At 37.0% G+C, this 20,097-nt stretch overlaps 1 protein-coding gene across 2 annotated transcripts in view; it reads left to right on the forward strand.

Moving 5' to 3' along the window:
• Positions 1–20,097, forward strand: part of dnai1.2 (dynein, axonemal, intermediate chain 1, paralog 2) — a 207,974-nt gene that overhangs the window by 147,249 nt on the left and 40,628 nt on the right. For both annotated transcript variants that reach the window (XM_072251762.1, XM_072251763.1), the window contains 4 exons: positions 1,684–1,773; positions 4,989–5,076; positions 8,100–8,179; positions 9,279–9,427. In XM_072251762.1, the coding sequence (XP_072107863.1) occupies positions 1,684–1,773; positions 4,989–5,076; positions 8,100–8,179; positions 9,279–9,427 (407 nt within the window). The remainder of the gene's footprint in view (positions 1–1,683; positions 1,774–4,988; positions 5,077–8,099; positions 8,180–9,278; positions 9,428–20,097) is intronic.

The following is a 20,097-nucleotide window of genomic DNA, read 5'->3' on the forward strand; positions in this document are numbered from 1 at the left end:
GATATTGATTAGCATATCGATTACAGTGAAAATAATTAAATTGTTATCTATCAGAAGATGACTTTGATTTCCATTTATCTATCCTTTGCTCATTATGAAATTCCATTCCAGCCACCTCCTTGTCACATATTTGCTCTAAAAGTTGCTTTAAAATTGATTCCTTGTTAATATTGGTATATGTCTGAATCCTTATTAAATTTGATTTCAGCTATGTTTCCAGCCATTTCTTTTAATGCAAGCCTATAAAACACAAGATATTAGTCTGTCAAACGGAATAGCTAGTTTTTTTGGCTCTGAGGTTTCCTAACCCCTTCAAAATCTTTTGAGCAATAAAACTTTTGTTGTCAGTCATGGTGAAATGAAACCTGGTGATTTCTTTGAAATTAAGCAATGTATTTGGAAAAAAAACCTCACTCCAGAAAAGATGATTCTTGCTGCATTAAAAGTAACAGTTTTACCTTCACTGTAAATGACATGTTCAACAGCCAATCAAATCCTTGTGTATTGATGTAATAATAACCTTTAGAGAGTATAAATTAGGAGACTTGGTGATGTTATGGATTTGACATTGAGTTGTCACTAATATGACTTGTAATCAAATACAGCTCTGAATGATGTGAACAAATGCTCAGAATGAATAATTTAAAATTAATGAAGTATCTATTGGCTTGGGTTATCACAGATTCATCAAAGGCAATTGCACATGACATGTTTTTAAAAGTGTGTCCAAAATGCAGGGTGTATTTTTTTAGAAGCTGTTTAATATGTTTCTGTTTAAACTAGAAACTTCTGTGAAAACGTGAGTACAGCATAAAAGAAAATGTAACATGGATATGAATATTAGTGCATAGACAGTTGAGCAAAGAGTTCAGTAAATAACCAAATATTAAAACTAAATTCTTTCTCAGTATTTACAGATAGTTCTTGGGTCAATTTTATTTCAAATTATGCTGATAAAACGGTAGGGAGATGTAGACAACAAACTTGGATTAACAGCATATGGAAGCAATTTCTGAGTGACCAATTGTATTGAAGTCAAGCAAGTATATACTCCATACCCAGAATATATAAAAATACATAGTTAATAATACCAATCTTTGAGGGCTGCTATAAGGAGATAAGGAAGTAAACTAATTAAGGAAGATTAATAGATTTTAATATTAACTATTTTAAAACAATACATCTGGTAACATGAAATATTTTATGAAAGTGTGTCAAGATAATTCCCTGAAAATTAGTAACTTGTTACCCAAAAGTAATTCAAATAATGAACTAGTTGTTCATCATCAAATTGTAAAAGTAAGCCCAAGGGTTTTACATCCAAAATAATGATGTAAAAATAATTGTTCACGTAAAACCTATTGGGCCAAAGTACCCATTTCCATGTTCTTTCTCATGCACAATGCTTTGCTTTTTTTTCTCAGTCTAAAGTAGTGAACCCAATCTGATCATCTATGATAATTTAACCTTTCTGCCCACTCTCGTCTTTATTCTGCTTGCAATATATTAGAACAGTTCCATTGGAAGACTGTTATTGCCTTTGGGTATGGTCTGTTCTTTCAACCAAATAATGTGCAAATAAAACAGCAAATAAAATGTTTGCGTTTAAAATCTTTTTCAAACCTGTTTTCATTTTAGTCTGATTTTGGAGCTATGAACAACCTTTACATTTATATTTTACAGGTAAAATGGCAAAAAGATGATCTCGACAACAATATTAACTTCTGCTCTATCTCTTCGGATGGGCGTTTTGTTTCTTGGGCTTTGGTTAAGGTATATATTTTTCTGAAAGATTATTTGGTAGTGTTCACAGAATTGGCCTTGATATTTTAGCATGTTCACAGAAGCAAGATAAACAAAATTCATAGTTAAGATAGGATTATTGCTCCACTCCATATTACTTGGATTTTTTCACTAGCAACTACTAATTGGTAAAATTCATTATGAGAAAATAACTGTACTGTCTCAGGTAAAAGTGGTATGAATTAAGTTTTGAGACGTATTCAAGATTTTGGGTAGGTTTCAATGAGTAGGCTGAGAAATATTATTTCATCCAGTTACTGAATAACTAGATTAAAGATTCGAACTCCTTAGTGTAATATCCAATGGGGTAGTAAGATTTTTTTTTGAAGTACAGATTAGATCAGCTCTAAGCTGCTTCCATTTTAAAAATATTGGATGTATATTTCAGGATAAGAAAACTATTGGAAGAAATGACAAGATTGTGAGGCTAAGCACAGCTATAGTCTAATGAGCCAGTATAAGCATAGCCTTCTCAGGATTTGTGGGTTTCTGTAATTCTATGATCAACAAACAGGAAAAAAATGTGATTATTTTTCATTTTCAACAAGACTAAAACTAACGATTGTGAATTTCAAGCACATGCCCATTTTTCATTTCCTTTAAAGTAAATGATCTTTGGTTGCCGGCTTGTTGCAAATGCTAGAAATTAAGATGAGAGTTTGTTGTTTGCAACATGTACAAAGTATATTTGTACTGTGACAGGAAATATGTATACTCATCACTGATTCATTTAGAAATGAAATGAGCTATAGAATTCACTTTGGAATGGCTATGAGCCATTCACATTTATGATTTTGATGAGCTCTGGATTATAGCAAGTCGTACATAGTTATGATGATTTATTTATTTTGTTTATGCATAATAGAGAAAATTTTAGTTCTGGGCTGAATAATTAATATCTACAATGATGAATTTTACACAGAAGTGATAATGAGAATTGATATATCTCACATTGAATAATGGCTGTTATTAAAAAGAAGACACAATTGTAACTAACAGTGAATGATCTTACTATTTATATACTGTATATGTTTTTTATGACAACAATAAACTTAAGCTTGACTGTAGCATATGTGGTGCACTGTAGTGCAAGTAAGACCAGAAGATATAGGAGCCGAATTAGGTCACCTGGCCCATCGAGTCTGCTTTGCCATTTCATCATGTCTGATTCATTTTCTCTCTCAGCCCAAATCTCCTGTCTTCTCTCCATAGCCCTTCATGCCCTGACTAAGCAAGAATTTATTAACCACCTAGCCTTGGATATACCCAATGACTTGGCCTCCAAAGCTGCTTGTGACAATGAATTCCACAGATTCACCATTCTCTGGCTAAAGAAATTCCTCCTCATTTCCATCTCAAAGGACGTCCCTCTATTCTGAGGCTGTGTCCTCTGGTCTTAGACTCCCCCGTCATTGGAAACATCCTGTCCACATCCATTCTATCAAGGCCTTTCAACATTCAATAGGTTTCAATGATGTCACCCCTCATTCTTCTGATTTTAAGTAAGTAGACGCCCAAGGTCATTAAATGATCCTACATCATAAGCCTTTGAACCCTCTCCAATGTCAGCATATCCTTTCTTAGGATAAGGGGCCCAAAATCATAAGGACCTTGCAAAGTTGGATAGGAGCATTTACTATATAAACTATATAAGCTAATTCAAATTATATTATTATATCTCATGATCAATTATTATGAGCAATCTTTTCTTTTTAACTACTCATTGAAAGGTTACATTTGATTACCAGAAATCGTTTATTGAAATGTATTTTTGTACAGATCCAAGGTGTCCAAACTCCTAAAACAAAGGATCTGACTTCAATCATATATTTGCTAACTAAGTTATTTCAGAATAATTACATTGACTGTGAAATGAATAGCAATGGGTTTGTAAATAAACTGTCCAGTCAACTCTCTCAGTCTCACATTTGGACAACTTTTAGGGTTCCATTATTAAAGTTTTAAGAATGGTAATGCATCATCACCATCATAGCATTAGGACAAGGATTTAGGGTGTGAAGTAGCTTCTTCTGCCAAGCCATGGGACAACTGAACTTCCTGCCATCACCCAGATTTCACTGTGTATGAAGTGTCAGTAGCGTTATATTGTTTACTTTTTAACTTGCGATGTAAATGTGCCTAAATGCCTGTTAATTTGTTTGTGGTAATATTACTTTATGTGTGTGAGTTATATGTACAATGCTGTGCACCTTGGTCTGGAAGAACATTGTTTCATTTGGCGGTATACATGTATATGGCTGAAATGATAATAAACTTGAACTTTAACTCATCACACCCATTTAATGCAGGAAGATTTGTCAAACATGACATCCCATGCACAATGGCATGCTGGTTGTTTCTCTATTTCTATTGGTAGATCCTGTTCCTCAGAATCCCTTCCAACAATTTACCCATCACCAATGTCACATTCACTTGCCTGTAGTTTTCATTTCTAAACCCACTTAGAATATAATGGAAAGTAAAGGATGCACTATCAAACCCTTTGTCAATTAATCCCTTCTGCCTTGACCCTATCACAGACCTTTACTTACTTGCATTTCCATTGTGTCTCAAAATATGTTTATTTCTAATCTTGCCCAAGTTCTGAAGAAGGATCAATGACCTAAAACCTTAACAGTCTTTCACCTTTTGCTGCTGCTAACTGACCTACTGAATAATTCTGGTTACAGTCAACTGAATACTTAGCAAAACTGTGTGTGTGTGCGCACCCTTAACTCCTGATGGAGTCATCGGTGCACCGTCATGACAAACTTTTGCACCGATCTTTTTGGTATGCTCATCGTATGGCGTGTCTTGGTCATCTGAAGCCTGGCGGATCCCGTCCCTCTCCAGGTTTTTTTTTACAAGGTCAAGTTGTTAGCTGGACACTCAACCCAAGCACGGATGGAGAGCTTGCAAGGGAGCCGCTGGATTCGAACTAGGGACTTCTCGCCCCAAAGTCCAGCGCTGATGCCAATACGCCACCAGTTGGCATGTTAACAAAATTACATGTATTATAAAGGGTGGAAGCAAATATAACTTTAGTCAAGTTCTATAGTTAATTATAATATTACTGGGATCCCACAGCGGAGGCAATTAAAAAATAATATTTCAATCTTAATGATGAATTGATAGAGGAAAATGCAATCACTAAAGTAACTAGAATATATTGTTTCTCTTCTCAGAATGATATTATTCATACTGATATTATCAAACTTACACTGGATGGAATTTGTAAGGATGCACTAGAAAATTTGCAGCTGCATATTGTGGGTAAGCCACAACATTTAATCTTATCATCTATCAGAACATTAATTGCCAGCAAGTAACTGTTAATTATTTTTTCCTTCAAGAATTTTCAGGCAAAAATAATGTGGAATCGCATCTACAGTTTTCCGATTCAAATAAATCATAAGCCTTTTTGCAATTAGATATACTGTATTTCCTACTTGCCAAAACTGGTATTAGCAGTTAAGGAATGTCTCTACAACTTCTATTTCCCAATTACATTTCGTGTCCTCTTAAATTAGAATTGCCGATTATGTTCCAGCCAAGATTAATTGTTAAAAGGTCTACGAAATGTGGTGCAGAAGAAAATCTCTGTCAATGGGGTAGGGGCTGTACATTTTGTTTGTGCATGGTGGATTTTACAATATAATTTTACAGCTAATAAAGTGGTAGGGATTTGTAGCAGCCAGTTTTTGTACACCAAGATCTCACAAAAATCAATGAAATAATGACTAAATTCAGTGTTCCCTTTGGTTAGTTGAGAAAAGTGTGTTTGCCAGGACACAGTGGTCCTTGAACTTGATCCATTGTTTTATGTCCCATCAGAAAGACAATTCCTCAAACAGTGTCAGTCTGGGTAAATGTTCAAGTGGGTCATGAATCTGCTATCTCATCCTTTATCCAGATTGCAAAAAAAAGCTGTGAAGTTCACTTGAGTATGCCACTTCAGAATCCATCTCACTCTTCTATATAATCACATCTCAGTTGAGCTCTTGAATCTATGAAGGCTATTCTGTGAATGTAAATTTGACTTGACTTTATTTCTTACATCCTTCACATACATGATGAGTAAAAGTCTTTACATCTCCATCTAAATGTGCAATTTGCAATCATAGTAATTTATAATAATTTATAATAAATAGAACAGTCAATGTAATATAGAGTGCACTCAAATCAGTGTGAGTTCATCAGTCTGATGGCCTGGTGGAAGAAGCTGTCCCAGAACTGTTGGTCCTAGCTTTTATGCTGCGGTACTGATACCTGGATGGTAGTAGCTGGAATAGATTGTGGTTGGGATGGCTTGGGTCCCCAGTGTTCCTACGGGCCCTTTTTGCACACCTGTCCTTGTAGATGTCCTGAATCATGGGAACTTCACAACTACAGATGCGCTGGGCTGTCCACACCACTCTCTGCAGAGTCCTGCGATTAAGGGAGCTACAGTTCCCATACCAGGCAGTGATGCAGCCAGTCAGGATGCTCTCAATTGTGCCCCTGTAGAAAGTTCTTCGGATTTGGGTGCCCATACCAAGTTTCCTCAACTGTCTGAGGTGAAAGAGGTGCTGTTGTGTCTTTTTCACCACACAGCTGGTGTGCACAGACTACGTGAGGTCCTCGGTGATGTGGATGCCAGGAACCTGAAGCAGTTTACCCTCTCAATCCCCGATCCATTGATGTCAATAGGGGTTAGCCTGTCTCCATTCCTCCTATAATCCACAACCAGCTCCTTTGTTTTTGTGACATTGAGGGAGAGGTTGTTTCCTTGACACCACCGTGTCAGAGAGATGGCTTCTTTCCTGTAGGCCACATCGTTATTGTTTGAGATAAAACCACTTTGTGATCATGCCTAGTCTGTCATTTAATAAGACTTTGGCTGCTTTTTCATCTCTGTACCACATTTCTGCACTCGTCTCATAACGCTTTGATTCCCTTAATATCTAAAAATTGATCTATCAATATCTACCTTGAATATAATCTATGCCTGAGCCTCAGTGGTTGCTTTGCATAATAAGATCCAAAGGCTTATCTCCCCTGTGTGAAGAAATTTCTTCTATCCCTGTTCTGAAATGGCTAACTTCATATTTTAAGAGTAATAGAAAGTTAACTTCTTGTGAAATCTAATCCAACCTTCAAACGGATTCTGTCAACGGGCCCTACATTGAGAAAATAGGGAAAGTCGGTTACTTTATTTGGCATACTTATGGCAAAATGCCATGCTCGTTTTCATGGTTAGTCGAGGCCAAAGGATAAAAATAGTGAGAAATTACCTTGCAGTGTGAAATCCTAATTCTGCAGAGCATTTTGAACATATTCATAAGAGTGACAAAATAACTTGGACTGAATTCTTCTGCAGTATTCTAAAAGCAGTGCTGAATGGGGAATGACGTCAACTTCTATGAAACTCAAATGAAATTGCATCTGTCATATAAGAGTGAATCTCACCTAAATGCTTGGTTGAATTTCCAGAGTTACACTACATAATCAAGAAACAGTTGTTATCATGGCTCACTCTAAGAAAATATCATTTTTCAATCATAGAACAATGAGAGCAAAAGTATTATGTCATTGTATTTCCAGGCACATATGCTTTCTTGAAAATGTGAAAAAGCATTGAAACAAGACAACATCTCCAGTTAAAGGCATTCTTTCAAAAAACATCAAACATTTCTGTATCAATTACAAAATCTTGTAAGAAATCTGAACTCTAAATTGAAATGTGGAGAATGCCTACCTTCTCTATGTTGTGGAAGGGTGGAAGAACATATGGTCGTCTTTCAAAAACTACATCTACATAAATGATGTGACACTCCTCTCCTTGTCCAACTTTCTCCATTCTGCTAACATCTTATTTCCTGAAGACCAGCAACCATTCTTGCCTCAGAATTATTTCATTAAGAAGCAAACCAAATTTATATTCCTAATTGTTTTAAAGTCACAGTCATACAATATGGAAACAGCTCTTACATCCCACCATGCCCATGGCCGTTTCTTGCCTCCTCGTTATCTACCTTGCAACATAGCATATTATTGGCCATGCCATCCAGGAAGTCCCTAATGCATTCTTGATCTCTTTGCAGTTAACACGTCTTCATTTTCAGAACTTCACAGCACAAATATAATGCAATATAAAATTGAATCTTAAAATCATATGTATCTGCTGGGGAACTATCCACGTAAACTGTCTTTATGTAAGTCAATGAAAATATTTTTTACAGCATACGAGAATCAGTATGGAAAAAATCTTAGAAGTTGTAAACAATAATTCTTCATATTTTGTGTATTCAAACTAGGTTGTGGAACATCCTTTGACTTCCATAGACAGAAAACAAACGTGTTTCTGGTTGGTACTGAAGAAGGAAAAATACACAAGGTAAAATCACCAAAGACTGTCAAAATGGCAAGCTGCATATTAGAATTCAGTACATAACAATGTGTAACTTGTGAATCAGATGTGGTATTTTCAAAGGTTGAAACGACCAAAACAAAAGGACTGCATGATTGAGTGAATGTTAACTGAATGGTGTGGCTGTATTGAAAATGGTGTGATGTATATACATAACTATGAAAAGCTCTCCAAATGAGATTCATAGCTAAGATGAGAAAATAACTGGAAAATGATTGACAAGTTATTTAGAAGACTGGAAACAGAATTTGGAATAAAGATGGAAAACAATGAAAATATTCAGCAGGTGAAACAGCATCTGTAGGAAGAGAAGCAGGATTAGTATATCAGCTCAATAACCTTTTGTCAATGTTTCCAACATTTTGTTCTTATTTCTGATTTTCAACACTTTAATCCTTCTTTTTAGTAGTTGCAGATTCCTATTTAATCTAACAAAAGGCAAGAAAGAATTGTTAATGAGATTACTGTTCACTGTATACTGTATGTAGTAACTGATTTGGTCTTGGGCACCAGAGTACAAATTGAAAACGTGGCAGGCAATTGTCAGAATCAGATACCAATTCAGATTCCAGTGCCAACATAGCATGCCAGCTACGTACAGCAGAACAACACAAAGCAGCAACAACAACAGCAACAAAACAAGTCCCTTTCCCACTCTCCCATCCACCCACTCACCCTCTCACACACACACACACACACACACACAGCCCTCCAACCCAGTCAATTGGGGAATATAATCTTAATGTTTTTCCATCCTATTATACAGAGCCAGGCACAAACAATGGGAAGGTAAAGCCCTGTAATAGATTAGTTTTGATTAATCATATGAGCATTTGCAAGTACAACATTGTGAATTGCATAAAAGCATAATACACTACAATTACTGAAGAGAATGCACTTTTTTGTGACTAGCATGCACAAAACAAACATCCTATCAAGCTATCCTTGAAATTAATTTGTAATTATTTTTCCACTTAACTATTTTAAATAGTGTGAATAGAACAAGATGACAGTGTTGTTTTAGTTATTCTGCAGAAGGTAAGATTGGTATTGTTTTAACTTTTAGTGCTCTAAGGCCTATTCAAGTGAATTTCTGGCAACATATGATGCTCATCATATGGCGGTGGATGCATTGCATTGGAATACCTTTCATCCAGATGTCTTCATTTCCTGCAGTTCAGATTGGACTGTGAAGATTTGGGATCACAATATAAAGTAAGTGAACACTGAGGAGGATGTCTTGAATTGTTCCACATGTATCGTGTAGATATATCGAGGTAGATCGATGTAATATCACATACTGGATTTAACAAGTCTTGCGTAAGTGAATCCAAAGTGAGTTTCGAAAGCAAAAATAAATCCACTTGTATGTTGGATTTATATTTTATTTTGCTGCCTATCATCATAAATTTCACATATAATATTTATTCCACTTTAATATTAATGGTAATACTAAAGTAATAAGTAAAACAGGTAATCTGTGTTCCAAAGTTCCACTGTGGGTTTTTTTTGTTGAATTAACAGCTTTCAGGTGGATAATACTGGAAATGTTCATGAGATAATGAGAGAATTGACAAATTTGCAAGACTTACAGTCTTACATTCTGCAAAGAGATTTGAGAGTGTAAACTGGTGCTTTTCTGGTTCCCTTATAACATCACAATGAAGACATGTTTACTTAGATCTTACATTGTATCTGTTGTTTGACTAGAAGTCTTTATGGTGGTACTAGTCACAACAACTTATTTGGAGAAATTAAGAGATACTTCATTGTACTCTTGTGTGTTGAAGAACAAAGAGCTAAAAACTGCATTTCACCCAGTTTTCATGCCTGAGAGGGTATTATATTTTTTGGGCGCCACGGTACATTCTCCCCATGATGTCTCAGGGTCCCTCCCACATCCCAAACACTTGCGGGTTAATTAGTCACACGGGTGTAATTGGGTGACACGGGCTCATTAGTTCGGAAGTGTATAGTATCGTGCTGATTCTCTAAATAAAATTAAATAATGCCAAATAGGATATCACCAAAAAAGTACTGAATTGGAACATTCTTACTTTTAGAATTTGTTATGGTTTTCTCCCATTTAAACCACTAAAATCAACTTGGTATTTATAATTAATAACTATTTACTGTGCTTGCAGCTATAATCTCATTTTTTGTCTGGCTCTCTACAAAGCGGGTATCCACTGTTAAAGGACTCTCTCCATGGCATCTTGTGTGGAAATGAGGATAAAGATATGGGTAGAGGTAGAATGGGTGGAAGGAAGCAGAAAAGGAGGGGAGTCTCAGAGGAGAGAGATGGAAATTGGGACTGCTTCCAAGGCTGATGACAAGAAAACTTCCAATAATATCTCCATTTTAAGACATGCAATCACTTGGCTTTCATTTTCACACCTGATTCATGGTTTTCTTAGTGGCAGTGATCTTTCCCTGAACCCCAATCTAGTGTTATGAACATTCTGCCAAGCACAGAGAAATGCCACCAAACCGGTTGCTACGAGATCCTATAAACCTATTGGCACAATAGACAATGTCATTATCCTCTTCCAACTCCCCTCCCTCCTATATCAAGGCTTCTGGTTCTTTCAACCAGCTCCAAATGTGCTCCCTTTTGAGTTTCATTAGAGAAGAGATTTATAGAACACAGAATATGCTTGAAGAATGTTCTCAAAGTCTGATTAAAATATAATATCTTCACTGACTTACAGAAATTATTGACCCAATACAACGTAAGATGTAGGATCATTTGAGAAGTTGCTGAACCTTTTCAGTCAGTACTAAAATAAGATGTACTTGGACAGGTTTATAGATGGGAAGGATTTGGAAGGGTATGAGCCAAATGTGGGCAAATGGGATGAGCTTAGATGGCAATATTGGTCAGCATAGACCAATTGGACTAAAGGATGCGTTTCTGTGATTGTAGGGCTCTATGAATCTACAGAGTAAGACAGACATCATGCACAAGAAGGAGAAGGAACATACCATATCCCAAGCTACCCATTCAATTACCCCTTCAATTGTCTTCTGTCTGCAAATCCTCCACAGGATTCAGTAATTGCAGAAGAACCCCTAAAGGTGGGGTGAAGTCATCATTGATTCCAAGTGAATGCTCAAGGAGAGGGAGGGAACATTCATGTCCATGAGAGAAAGAATAAGTCTCAAATATGTTCTTCACTCTCATCTGTTGAGGTGCTACTGAGCTGAAATAGAACACAGAACAGTACAGCATATTACAGACCCTATGGTACAAAATGTTGTGTCAACTTTTTAACCTACTGTAAAATCAATCTAACTTTCCACTCCCCGCCCCAGCACATAAACCTCCATTTTTCTTTTGTCCATGTAAGAGTCTCTTAAATACTCCCAATGTACTCGTCTCTACTATGACCCCTGCTAGTGCATTCCACGTACCTACCAATCTTTGTGTAAAAACTTATCTTTGATATCCTCCCTATGCTTTCCTCCAATCACTGCAAGTCACCCCTTATCTTTGTTTGCTCCAAAGAGAGAAGCCCTAGCTAAAATAATCTAAAATATAGCAATATTAATGTATTATACCCCCTTCACAGCAATAAGAATATGTCACTGAGAATGTAAGTGCATCGCAAAAGTAATGAAACATAATCTAGTGGAGTTGTTATGTTAAATATACTATTGTGAGTGCTTTCTGTTATAAGAAAATAATATTTTCTAGAAAATATAGCTAAGTATGCTTTAAACCAGAAGTTGGGAACTGGGGTCCACAGACCTCTCAGTTAATGGTAGGGGTCCATGGCATAGAAAATGTTGGGAACCCCTGCTTTAAACATTTTTGTTTCTATTTCTTATCAATAATGTGGAATCAATCCAATCATCACTAAGTCAACAGACTATATTTGTGATAGTATGTCACTATTTTGCTGTTCTAATACGAAGAAGAAGTCAAGTCAATTAAATCCAAAGGCTGGTTAGATCCTTAGGACACATTTGATGTCACTTTCTCCACTCATTCTAATCTTGTTTTCCAGTTTTATAATGTCAGTTTTAATTCTAGGTAATGTTGAATATTAGTGATCAAGCTTGTTTAAAGTCTTAGCCTTTATGTTGAAGAAACCAGACGGATATATTGGTAAATAACAGGAATTCTGCAGATGCTGGAAATTCAAGCAACACACATCAAAGTTGCTGGTGAATGCAGCAGGCCAGGCAGCATCTGTAGGAAGAGGTGCAGTCGACGTTTCAGGCCGAGATCCTTCGTCAGGACCCTGACTGCCTGGCCTGCTGCGTTCACCAGCAACTTTGATGTGTGTTGCTTGGATATATTGGTAATGATTATGTGTGAAACTCATAGCATTTTTAAAAATTCTGATTGGGATTTCATATTTGTTGACTATTGACCTGGTTTGCTCTTCCACTAATAAATTTATTTTGTGAGCATTTGAAGGATACATGTTGAATTGAAGCACCATATCTTAAAGATTTTGACTCTGTCTTTCAATCTCTTACTTAGTGTCCAACTACACAACTGCAGAGAGGTGTGAGAGTGACAGTGATTGACATTCAATTCCCTTCTGTTGTTGCTACTGATTTAGATTTAATTTTTGACTTTGCCAGTCATGCAGTAACGATAGTCATTCATGTTTTTACTTTTTCTGATGCAGGATCTTCAATAATATTTGCTGCAGGGCATTTAAAGTTTTTTCTAGTTCTCATGCCAGTTTTTATTGATATGTCCTTATTACTGGAAAATGTTATCTTTGCTTTATCTTTTATCATATTCATTTTCATCTCATTGTGGTCTTATAGACCTTTACTGTTATTCCATTTGTTCTGCAGTTCAAGCTATTAAATATATATTGTTCCCAAAAATAATTGTTAATTTCTCATCCTGTAACTGACAATGTTTCAGTGAAATGCCCTAAGGTAGATGACACAATTTATTATAGATATGGTTAAATAAACGTTGTGTGAGAAGACTATCAGTCAGATAAAATGCCTCACCATGTCAAAAGTTTATTTAAAGTCTATTGTTCTATTTAATAGTCTGCAGATGCTTTGCATTTGATTTTGAAGTTGAAATAGTGTTCTATATTTCTCTTCAGGATCTCAATGCAATTCAAGAAGGATGATAGAGATGAGCCAGGGATGTACAGGCTAGTGACCCTAAAGTCGGCAGTTTGGAAATGATTGGAGGGAACTATTGTGGTTTTATACAGTACAGTTGGCCCCCGTTTTCCGAACGTTCGCTTTACGGCACCTCGCTGTTATGAAAGACCTACATTAGTTACCTGTTTTCGCTAACAGAAGGTGTTTTCACTGTTATGAAAAAAGGTAGCGTGCACCCAAACAGCCGATCTCCTCCCCCGGAACTGCATTCTAGCTGCCATTGCTTAAACACGTGCTTTATCTCGATTTATTTTGTGCATCCGTTAGCAAGATGAGTTCTAAGGTATCGGAAAAGCCTAAAAGAGCTCATAAGGGTGTTATATTTAGCGTAAAGTTAGACATAATTAAGCGTTTTGATCGTGGTGAACGAAGTAAGGACATTGTCCGCATCTTGAACTTGCCTGTGTCCACCATTTGCACTATTTATACGCAGATAGAAAGAATTTTGAAAGCTGCCGATGTTAATGTTGGTTCTGCTCATAGCAAAGTGGTCTCTTTTAGTCAGTATCGAATAATGGATAAAATGGAAAATCTGTTGTTTGAGCGGATTGATCGGTGTACAAAGTGTGGCATTCCGTTGAGTTTTCTTATACTTATGGAGAAATCTGTCAGTCTTTTTAATAAGCTAAAACAGAAAGCACTGGACGATGGTGATGAAAGTTTTGCGAAAGTGGAATTTAAAGGTAGTTATGTTGGTTTGATCGGTTTCTGAGGCGAGGGCAGCTTCATAGTTTAAGCAGTGGTCCCCAACCTCCGGGCCGCGGACCGATACATTGCCGCGAAGAATGTAAGGGTGCAGCGGTAGTCGGAATGCACCCAGCATATCTTTAAGAAAAAAGCCAAAATAAACAAGCTAATTAATTAGGTGCCACCTGGCACATAAATGTCGGCCCAGATCAGAGGCGATTGCCGATTGCGTCAGGTGGTTATTCATATAAGCAAGTGTTTAACTGTGACAAAACTGCAATTTATTGGAGTCTTCCCGATTTCGGTAAGTGAAATTACACTGTACATACATTACTTCTACTTTATATAGGCTATGCATTTTTATGTGTTATTTGGTATGATTTTGCAGCTTCATAGCTTCAAGGTTACTGTAGAGTGTTTCTGCCGAGTGTGCTTGTGCTGCGTTTCTGCCAACAGTGCTTCCGCGAGATTTTCGCTGCGCTAGACAGTGCTACAGAAAAGTATTTCTACTTTATATAGGCTGTGTATTTATCATATCATTCCTGCTTTTACTATATGTTACTGTTATTTTATGTTTTATGTGTTATTTGGCATGATTTTGTTGGTTATTTTTGGGTCTGGAATGCTCAAAACTTTTTCCCAATTAATAAATGATAATTACTTATTCACTTTACAACATTCCGGCTTACGAACCATTTCATAGGAACGCTCTACCTTCAGATAGCGGGGGAAACCTATATATGGGAAATGCTGCCTCACAATTCTGAGTATTTTTTCCCAGGAAAGTTACACAGATACTTGATTAGTGCAAGGCAGAAGTCATGATAAACATGGACTTTAGTGAGGCTTTGATAAGATTCTCCATGGTAGGTTGATCCAGTATGTTACAATACGTGGGATCCAAGGTGTTGTGGCAAACTGAATCTAAAATTGCTTTGGTGATAGGAAGCAAAGGTAGTATTGGAGGATTGTTTTTTTTATTAGAAGTCTGTAAACCAGTGGGGTACCACACTAACTGGTGCTAAGACCATTGATTTTTGTTAAGTAGTGCATACCTACACTACAACAGTTTAGGTAACAGACTTTAACCTTTACATTATTCACAAATCATTACCCAAAAATTTGAGAGATAGAGTAAAATTTCACTTACAGAATTTATATGGGACAGATGTATGAATATAACTGTATACAATTAAATGAATTTGTTTACCAAGGAAACAATCACAGGCTGTCGGTTCACAATGAAAGATCACTTAAGAGATCAAGTGCAACAAGGCAATCTCTTCTATTGATAATTGTAGTGATACTTTACCAAACAATATAACATTTATAATTACTTAAAACAATAACCTTTTCTGCCTACAGTACAATCATAAATCCCTTGCCTAGAGACCGTGCAGCTAGGGGGTTGAGTTTATTGTTGAGAAAAAAACATTCTGTAGGAAAGAACTTCCACTTATAACATGAGATTTAATGGAGAAAAAAGGTTTGCATTATGGATACAACTCTCAGTTCGGCTAGCAGCTCAATCTAGGAGAAGACAGCCCTTGGCCCGACCAAACTTAAGAAATTTTGTTTGGGTGAGTGCTGCGCGATGTGTCGCCTGTTACAAATCAGTACTGTGAAATAAAAAAGAGTACACAATATGCGATTAAACGATTGTGCTTTATAATTCTTAATTTGACTATATGGTGAGTAAAGAAACAAAAAAGAGAAAAGGGCCCATTCTCATGAAACAGTCTAATGCACAACGTTGAAGCTCACGGATCAGTCCACTGGTTCCCCATCGACCTCCTCTGAGCAAAGCCGACCCTTGTACCCTCGCTCCGTCCACTCCGTCTGGCGGTCTACCAACTCTCTCCATTCACATTATCTAATGCCTCTCATGTTCTTATATTCATCGATAAAATTGCCTGTCAGTCTTCTTTGCTCCAAGGAATTATGTGCTATCCTGCCTGATCTCTCCTTCTCAGCCGCTCAAAACCTGGCAAAATCCTTGTAACTCTTGTGACAAAAGAACCAGTTATCAGAAGATTGATGCCGATAAGAGGACAATGGGGGAACATCAAGGTGCTAATAAGAGAGAGACAAGAGAGATTACCGAAAGGAGACACGGTTCCGAGTATTGTCAGAGACCGGTGGCTTTGAACCCTGAACTGTTTGAAGTTTGATGGACAGGTGATACCCCAGCAGGGGGATAAAAAGGGACAGGTTCGCCAAGGCAACAGACACACAACTCCACGAGGTAACCAGACCCTGGAAGCGGTGTGCCCCCACAAGTTGGTGGGAGTTTTTGAGGTGTGATCGCGGGACCAGCCATAGACGCACAGGGTAGAAAGGTACGGGTCGGCGGGAACCTGATGTGTGTGTCCGCCCTTGCCTGGGTGCCGGGTTCACCGCAGAAGAACGATCGTATCTGGAACAGAGGGGTCACAGTCGGTGACCTCAGAAGACATTACAAAGGGCTTGCCCGAAAGCTAACTGCGAGGAATATCGAAGGTCTGTGTGGAATCCGTTTTGAATATTCATTCACTTTCACTGTCTCTCTTCTCCCCGCCCCAACGGCACAACAGCGATTACTGCGAACTGAACTGAACTCAATTGAACTGAACTTTGCGTTACTTGAAACTGATCATTTACCCCTATACTGCGATAGAGCTTGATTGATCCTATTATCCTAGTTCTGTGTACATGTGTGTTTTATCATTGCTAAACTGTTGCATTTATATCCTTTTGATTAGAGTACTGTGTTGCTTATTTCTTTAATAAAACTTTCTTAGTTCCAGTAATCCAGACTCCAACTAAGTGGTCCATTTCTGCTGGTTTGGCAACCCAGTTACAGGATATGTAACACTCTTTTCTGCACTTCTTCCAGTTTAATAACATCTTTCCTGTGGCAAGGCAACTAAAACTGAACACAAATCTCCAAGTGTGGCCTCACCAGCATCCTATATAATTACACAATGACCTCCCATCTTTTATACTCAGTACCCTGAATGGCCAACATGCCAAATGTCTCCTTCACCGCCCCCCCCGTCTCCCTGTGACTCCACTTTTAATGAACTATGTACATGTACTCCAATGTCCCTCTGTTTTGCAACACTCCCCAGCGTCCTGCAGTTATAAGACTATTAAGTGATCTCTTCATATAAAAACATGGCCTCTTGACATCACAATCTATCTCATTATGATCTCACTCTCTTTTGTCTACCTGCCCTGCACTTTCTCTGTAACTGTTAAACTTTATTCTGCATGGTTATTGTTTTACCTTGTTCTACCTCAATGCACCGTGTCATGATTTGATGCGCATGAACAATATGCAAGACAAGCTTTTCACTGTATCTAAGTACATGTGATAATAATAAACCAATTCCAATTCTATTCTAATCAGCCATCTCTCCCTGGGTTTCATGTGATCTAAAATTCCAGACCAGCTTACCAGGTGTAACTTCATCAAAAGCCTTGCTGAAATCCATATAAACTATGTCTGCAGCCTTTCCCACATCGACTTTAGTCAGATCATCAAAATACAAAACATGATCTCACATCCACAAAGCCAAGCCTAATCAATCCCAGCCTTTTCAGATATAGGTAAATCTTATTCCTCAGAGTCCTCACCAGTAACTTACCTACCACAGATGTTAGACTTACTGGTCTATAGTTCCCAGATTTTTCTTTGCAGCCCTTAAGTGAAGGCACTAGTTTCAATACCCTCCAGTCTACCCATGGCTAGCAGTAATGGAAAAGTTAGAAAGATAGAAACATAGAAAACCTATAGCACAATACAGGCCCTTCGGCCCACAATGCTGTGCTGAACATGAACTTACTTTAGAAAATACCTCAGATTTCCCATATACCTCTATTTTTCTAATCTCTGTGTACATATCTAGGAGTCTCTTAAAAGACCCTATTGTATCCGCCTCCACCACCATCGCTGACAGCCCATTCCACACACTAACCACTCTCTGCGTAAAAAACTTACCCTTGACATCTCCTCTGTACCTACTTCCAAACACCTTAAAACTGTGTCTTCTTGTGTTAGCCATTTCAGCCCTGGGAAAAAGCCTCTGACTATCTACAATGCCTCTCATCATTTTATACACAACAATCAGGTCACCTCTCATCCTCTGTCGCTCCAAGGAGAAAAGGCCAAGTTCACTCAACCTATTCTTATGAGTCATGCTTGCCAATCCAGGCAACAACCTTGTAAATCTCCTCTGAATGCTTTCTATAGTTTCTACATCCTTCCTGTAGTGAGGCGACCAGAACTGAGCACAGTACTCCAAGTGGGGTCTGACCAGGGTCCTATATAGCTGTAGTTGCTGTTAGGACTCCCACAGTTTCTTCTCCAGTCACCCACAGTGTTCTTTGATAAACTTGGTCAGACCCTGGGGATTTATCAAGCTTAGTAACTTTAAGACATCTAGTACTTCCTCTGCTGTAATGTGAACTATCTCTATTACCTCCTTATTTACTTTGCAGTGTTCCAACTACTTTTTCTTTTTTTAGAGGAAAAAAAGACATTCATATTAAAAGATTGAAAACTTTTTTGTGGACAAAAAGAAAAAAAAGAAAAAAATCCCTACTAAAGGAAAAAAGGGTGAGAGAAAAAAAACCCATTGGGTGTTCAACCCTGGAGTCATGCGTTATACAAAAAGCTTCTAAGAAAAGATAAACATCAAACCGCCAGCAAAAAAATATACAAAAATTTACAACTAGATCGTGAAGGAAATCTATCAATTAGCTTAAATGATAATAACAAGCAAATAAACCCCATCTTTTCTCGAAATCAAGCATAGGCTCAAAGTTTCCACTTCTAATTTTCTCCAAACTAAGACATGGCATCACTTGAGGGAACCACTGTGACAAAGTGGGAGCCGACGCATCAGCAGAATGGCCCTCTGAGCTACCAATGTGACAAATGCAATAACGTGTTGATCAGGCAAAGAGGTACCACCCATATTTTGAGGAATTATTCCAAAAAGCACAGTTAATTTGTTAGGTTGTAAATTAATTTTTAGTACTTTAGAAATTGTCGAAAAAACTGACTTTCAGAACTGTTTCAATATAGAACAGGACCAAAACATATGTGTCAATATAGCTATCTCAGTTTTACATCTATCACTATCAACATTAGGAAATATTTTAGACAATCTCTCCTTCGTCAAATAGTAATGGTGTACAATTTTGAATCGAATCAGTGAATGACTAGCACAGATCGAAGAAGAGTTAACCAACTTCAGAATCCATGTCCAGTCCTCCGTCACAAAAATCAAATTAAGTTCCTTTTCTCAATCTTGTTTAATCTTAAATAGAGGACGCTTATCCCATTGTAATAGTAAATTATAAATTCTTCCAATGGAACCCTTCATCAAAGGATTCATACTCGTGATAATATCTAACAGGTCAGCATCCAATATGTAAGGAAAATTACTTAAATATTTTTGTAAGAAATGTCTAATTTGAAAGTATTGTAAGAAGTGTGAGTATGAAAGAGAATATTTATCAACTAATTGCTCAAAAGACATCAGTCTATCTTCTTCAAATTAATCCAAAGAAGAATTAATGCCTTTATTCTTCCAAAGTAAAAAAAAATGGATCATTCAGTGAAGGCTTAAAAAAGTAATTTCGATAAATTAAACTAAAAAGTTTAAATTTTTTAAGGATAAAAAAATTACAAAACTGGAATCAAATTTGTAAAGAATGTTTAATCACAGGATATACATTTAAAATAGCAACTTTAGCTAATTGTACAGGTAAAGCAGCTCCCAATAACGAAGTTAAATAAAACTGTTTCACAGCTCCAAGTCTACCCAAATTGGCCGATCGTTCTTATCGACCCAGTGTAACCAAAGGGACATATATCGCACATTAACAGCTCAGTAATACATTCTTAAATTAGGCAAAGCAAAACCTCCATCCTTCTTTAATTTTTGTAAGTGACATTTATTAATTCTTGGTTTTTTATTATTCCAAATAAAAGATAAAATAATAGAATCAATCTGATCAAAAAACTTCTTAGTCAAAAAAAACAGGGATGTTCTGCAATA

The sequence above is a fragment of the Mobula birostris genome, chromosome 3 (genome assembly GCF_030028105.1).
Source record: "Mobula birostris isolate sMobBir1 chromosome 3, sMobBir1.hap1, whole genome shotgun sequence".
NCBI classification, from domain to species: Eukaryota; Metazoa; Chordata; class Chondrichthyes; order Myliobatiformes; family Myliobatidae; genus Mobula; species Mobula birostris.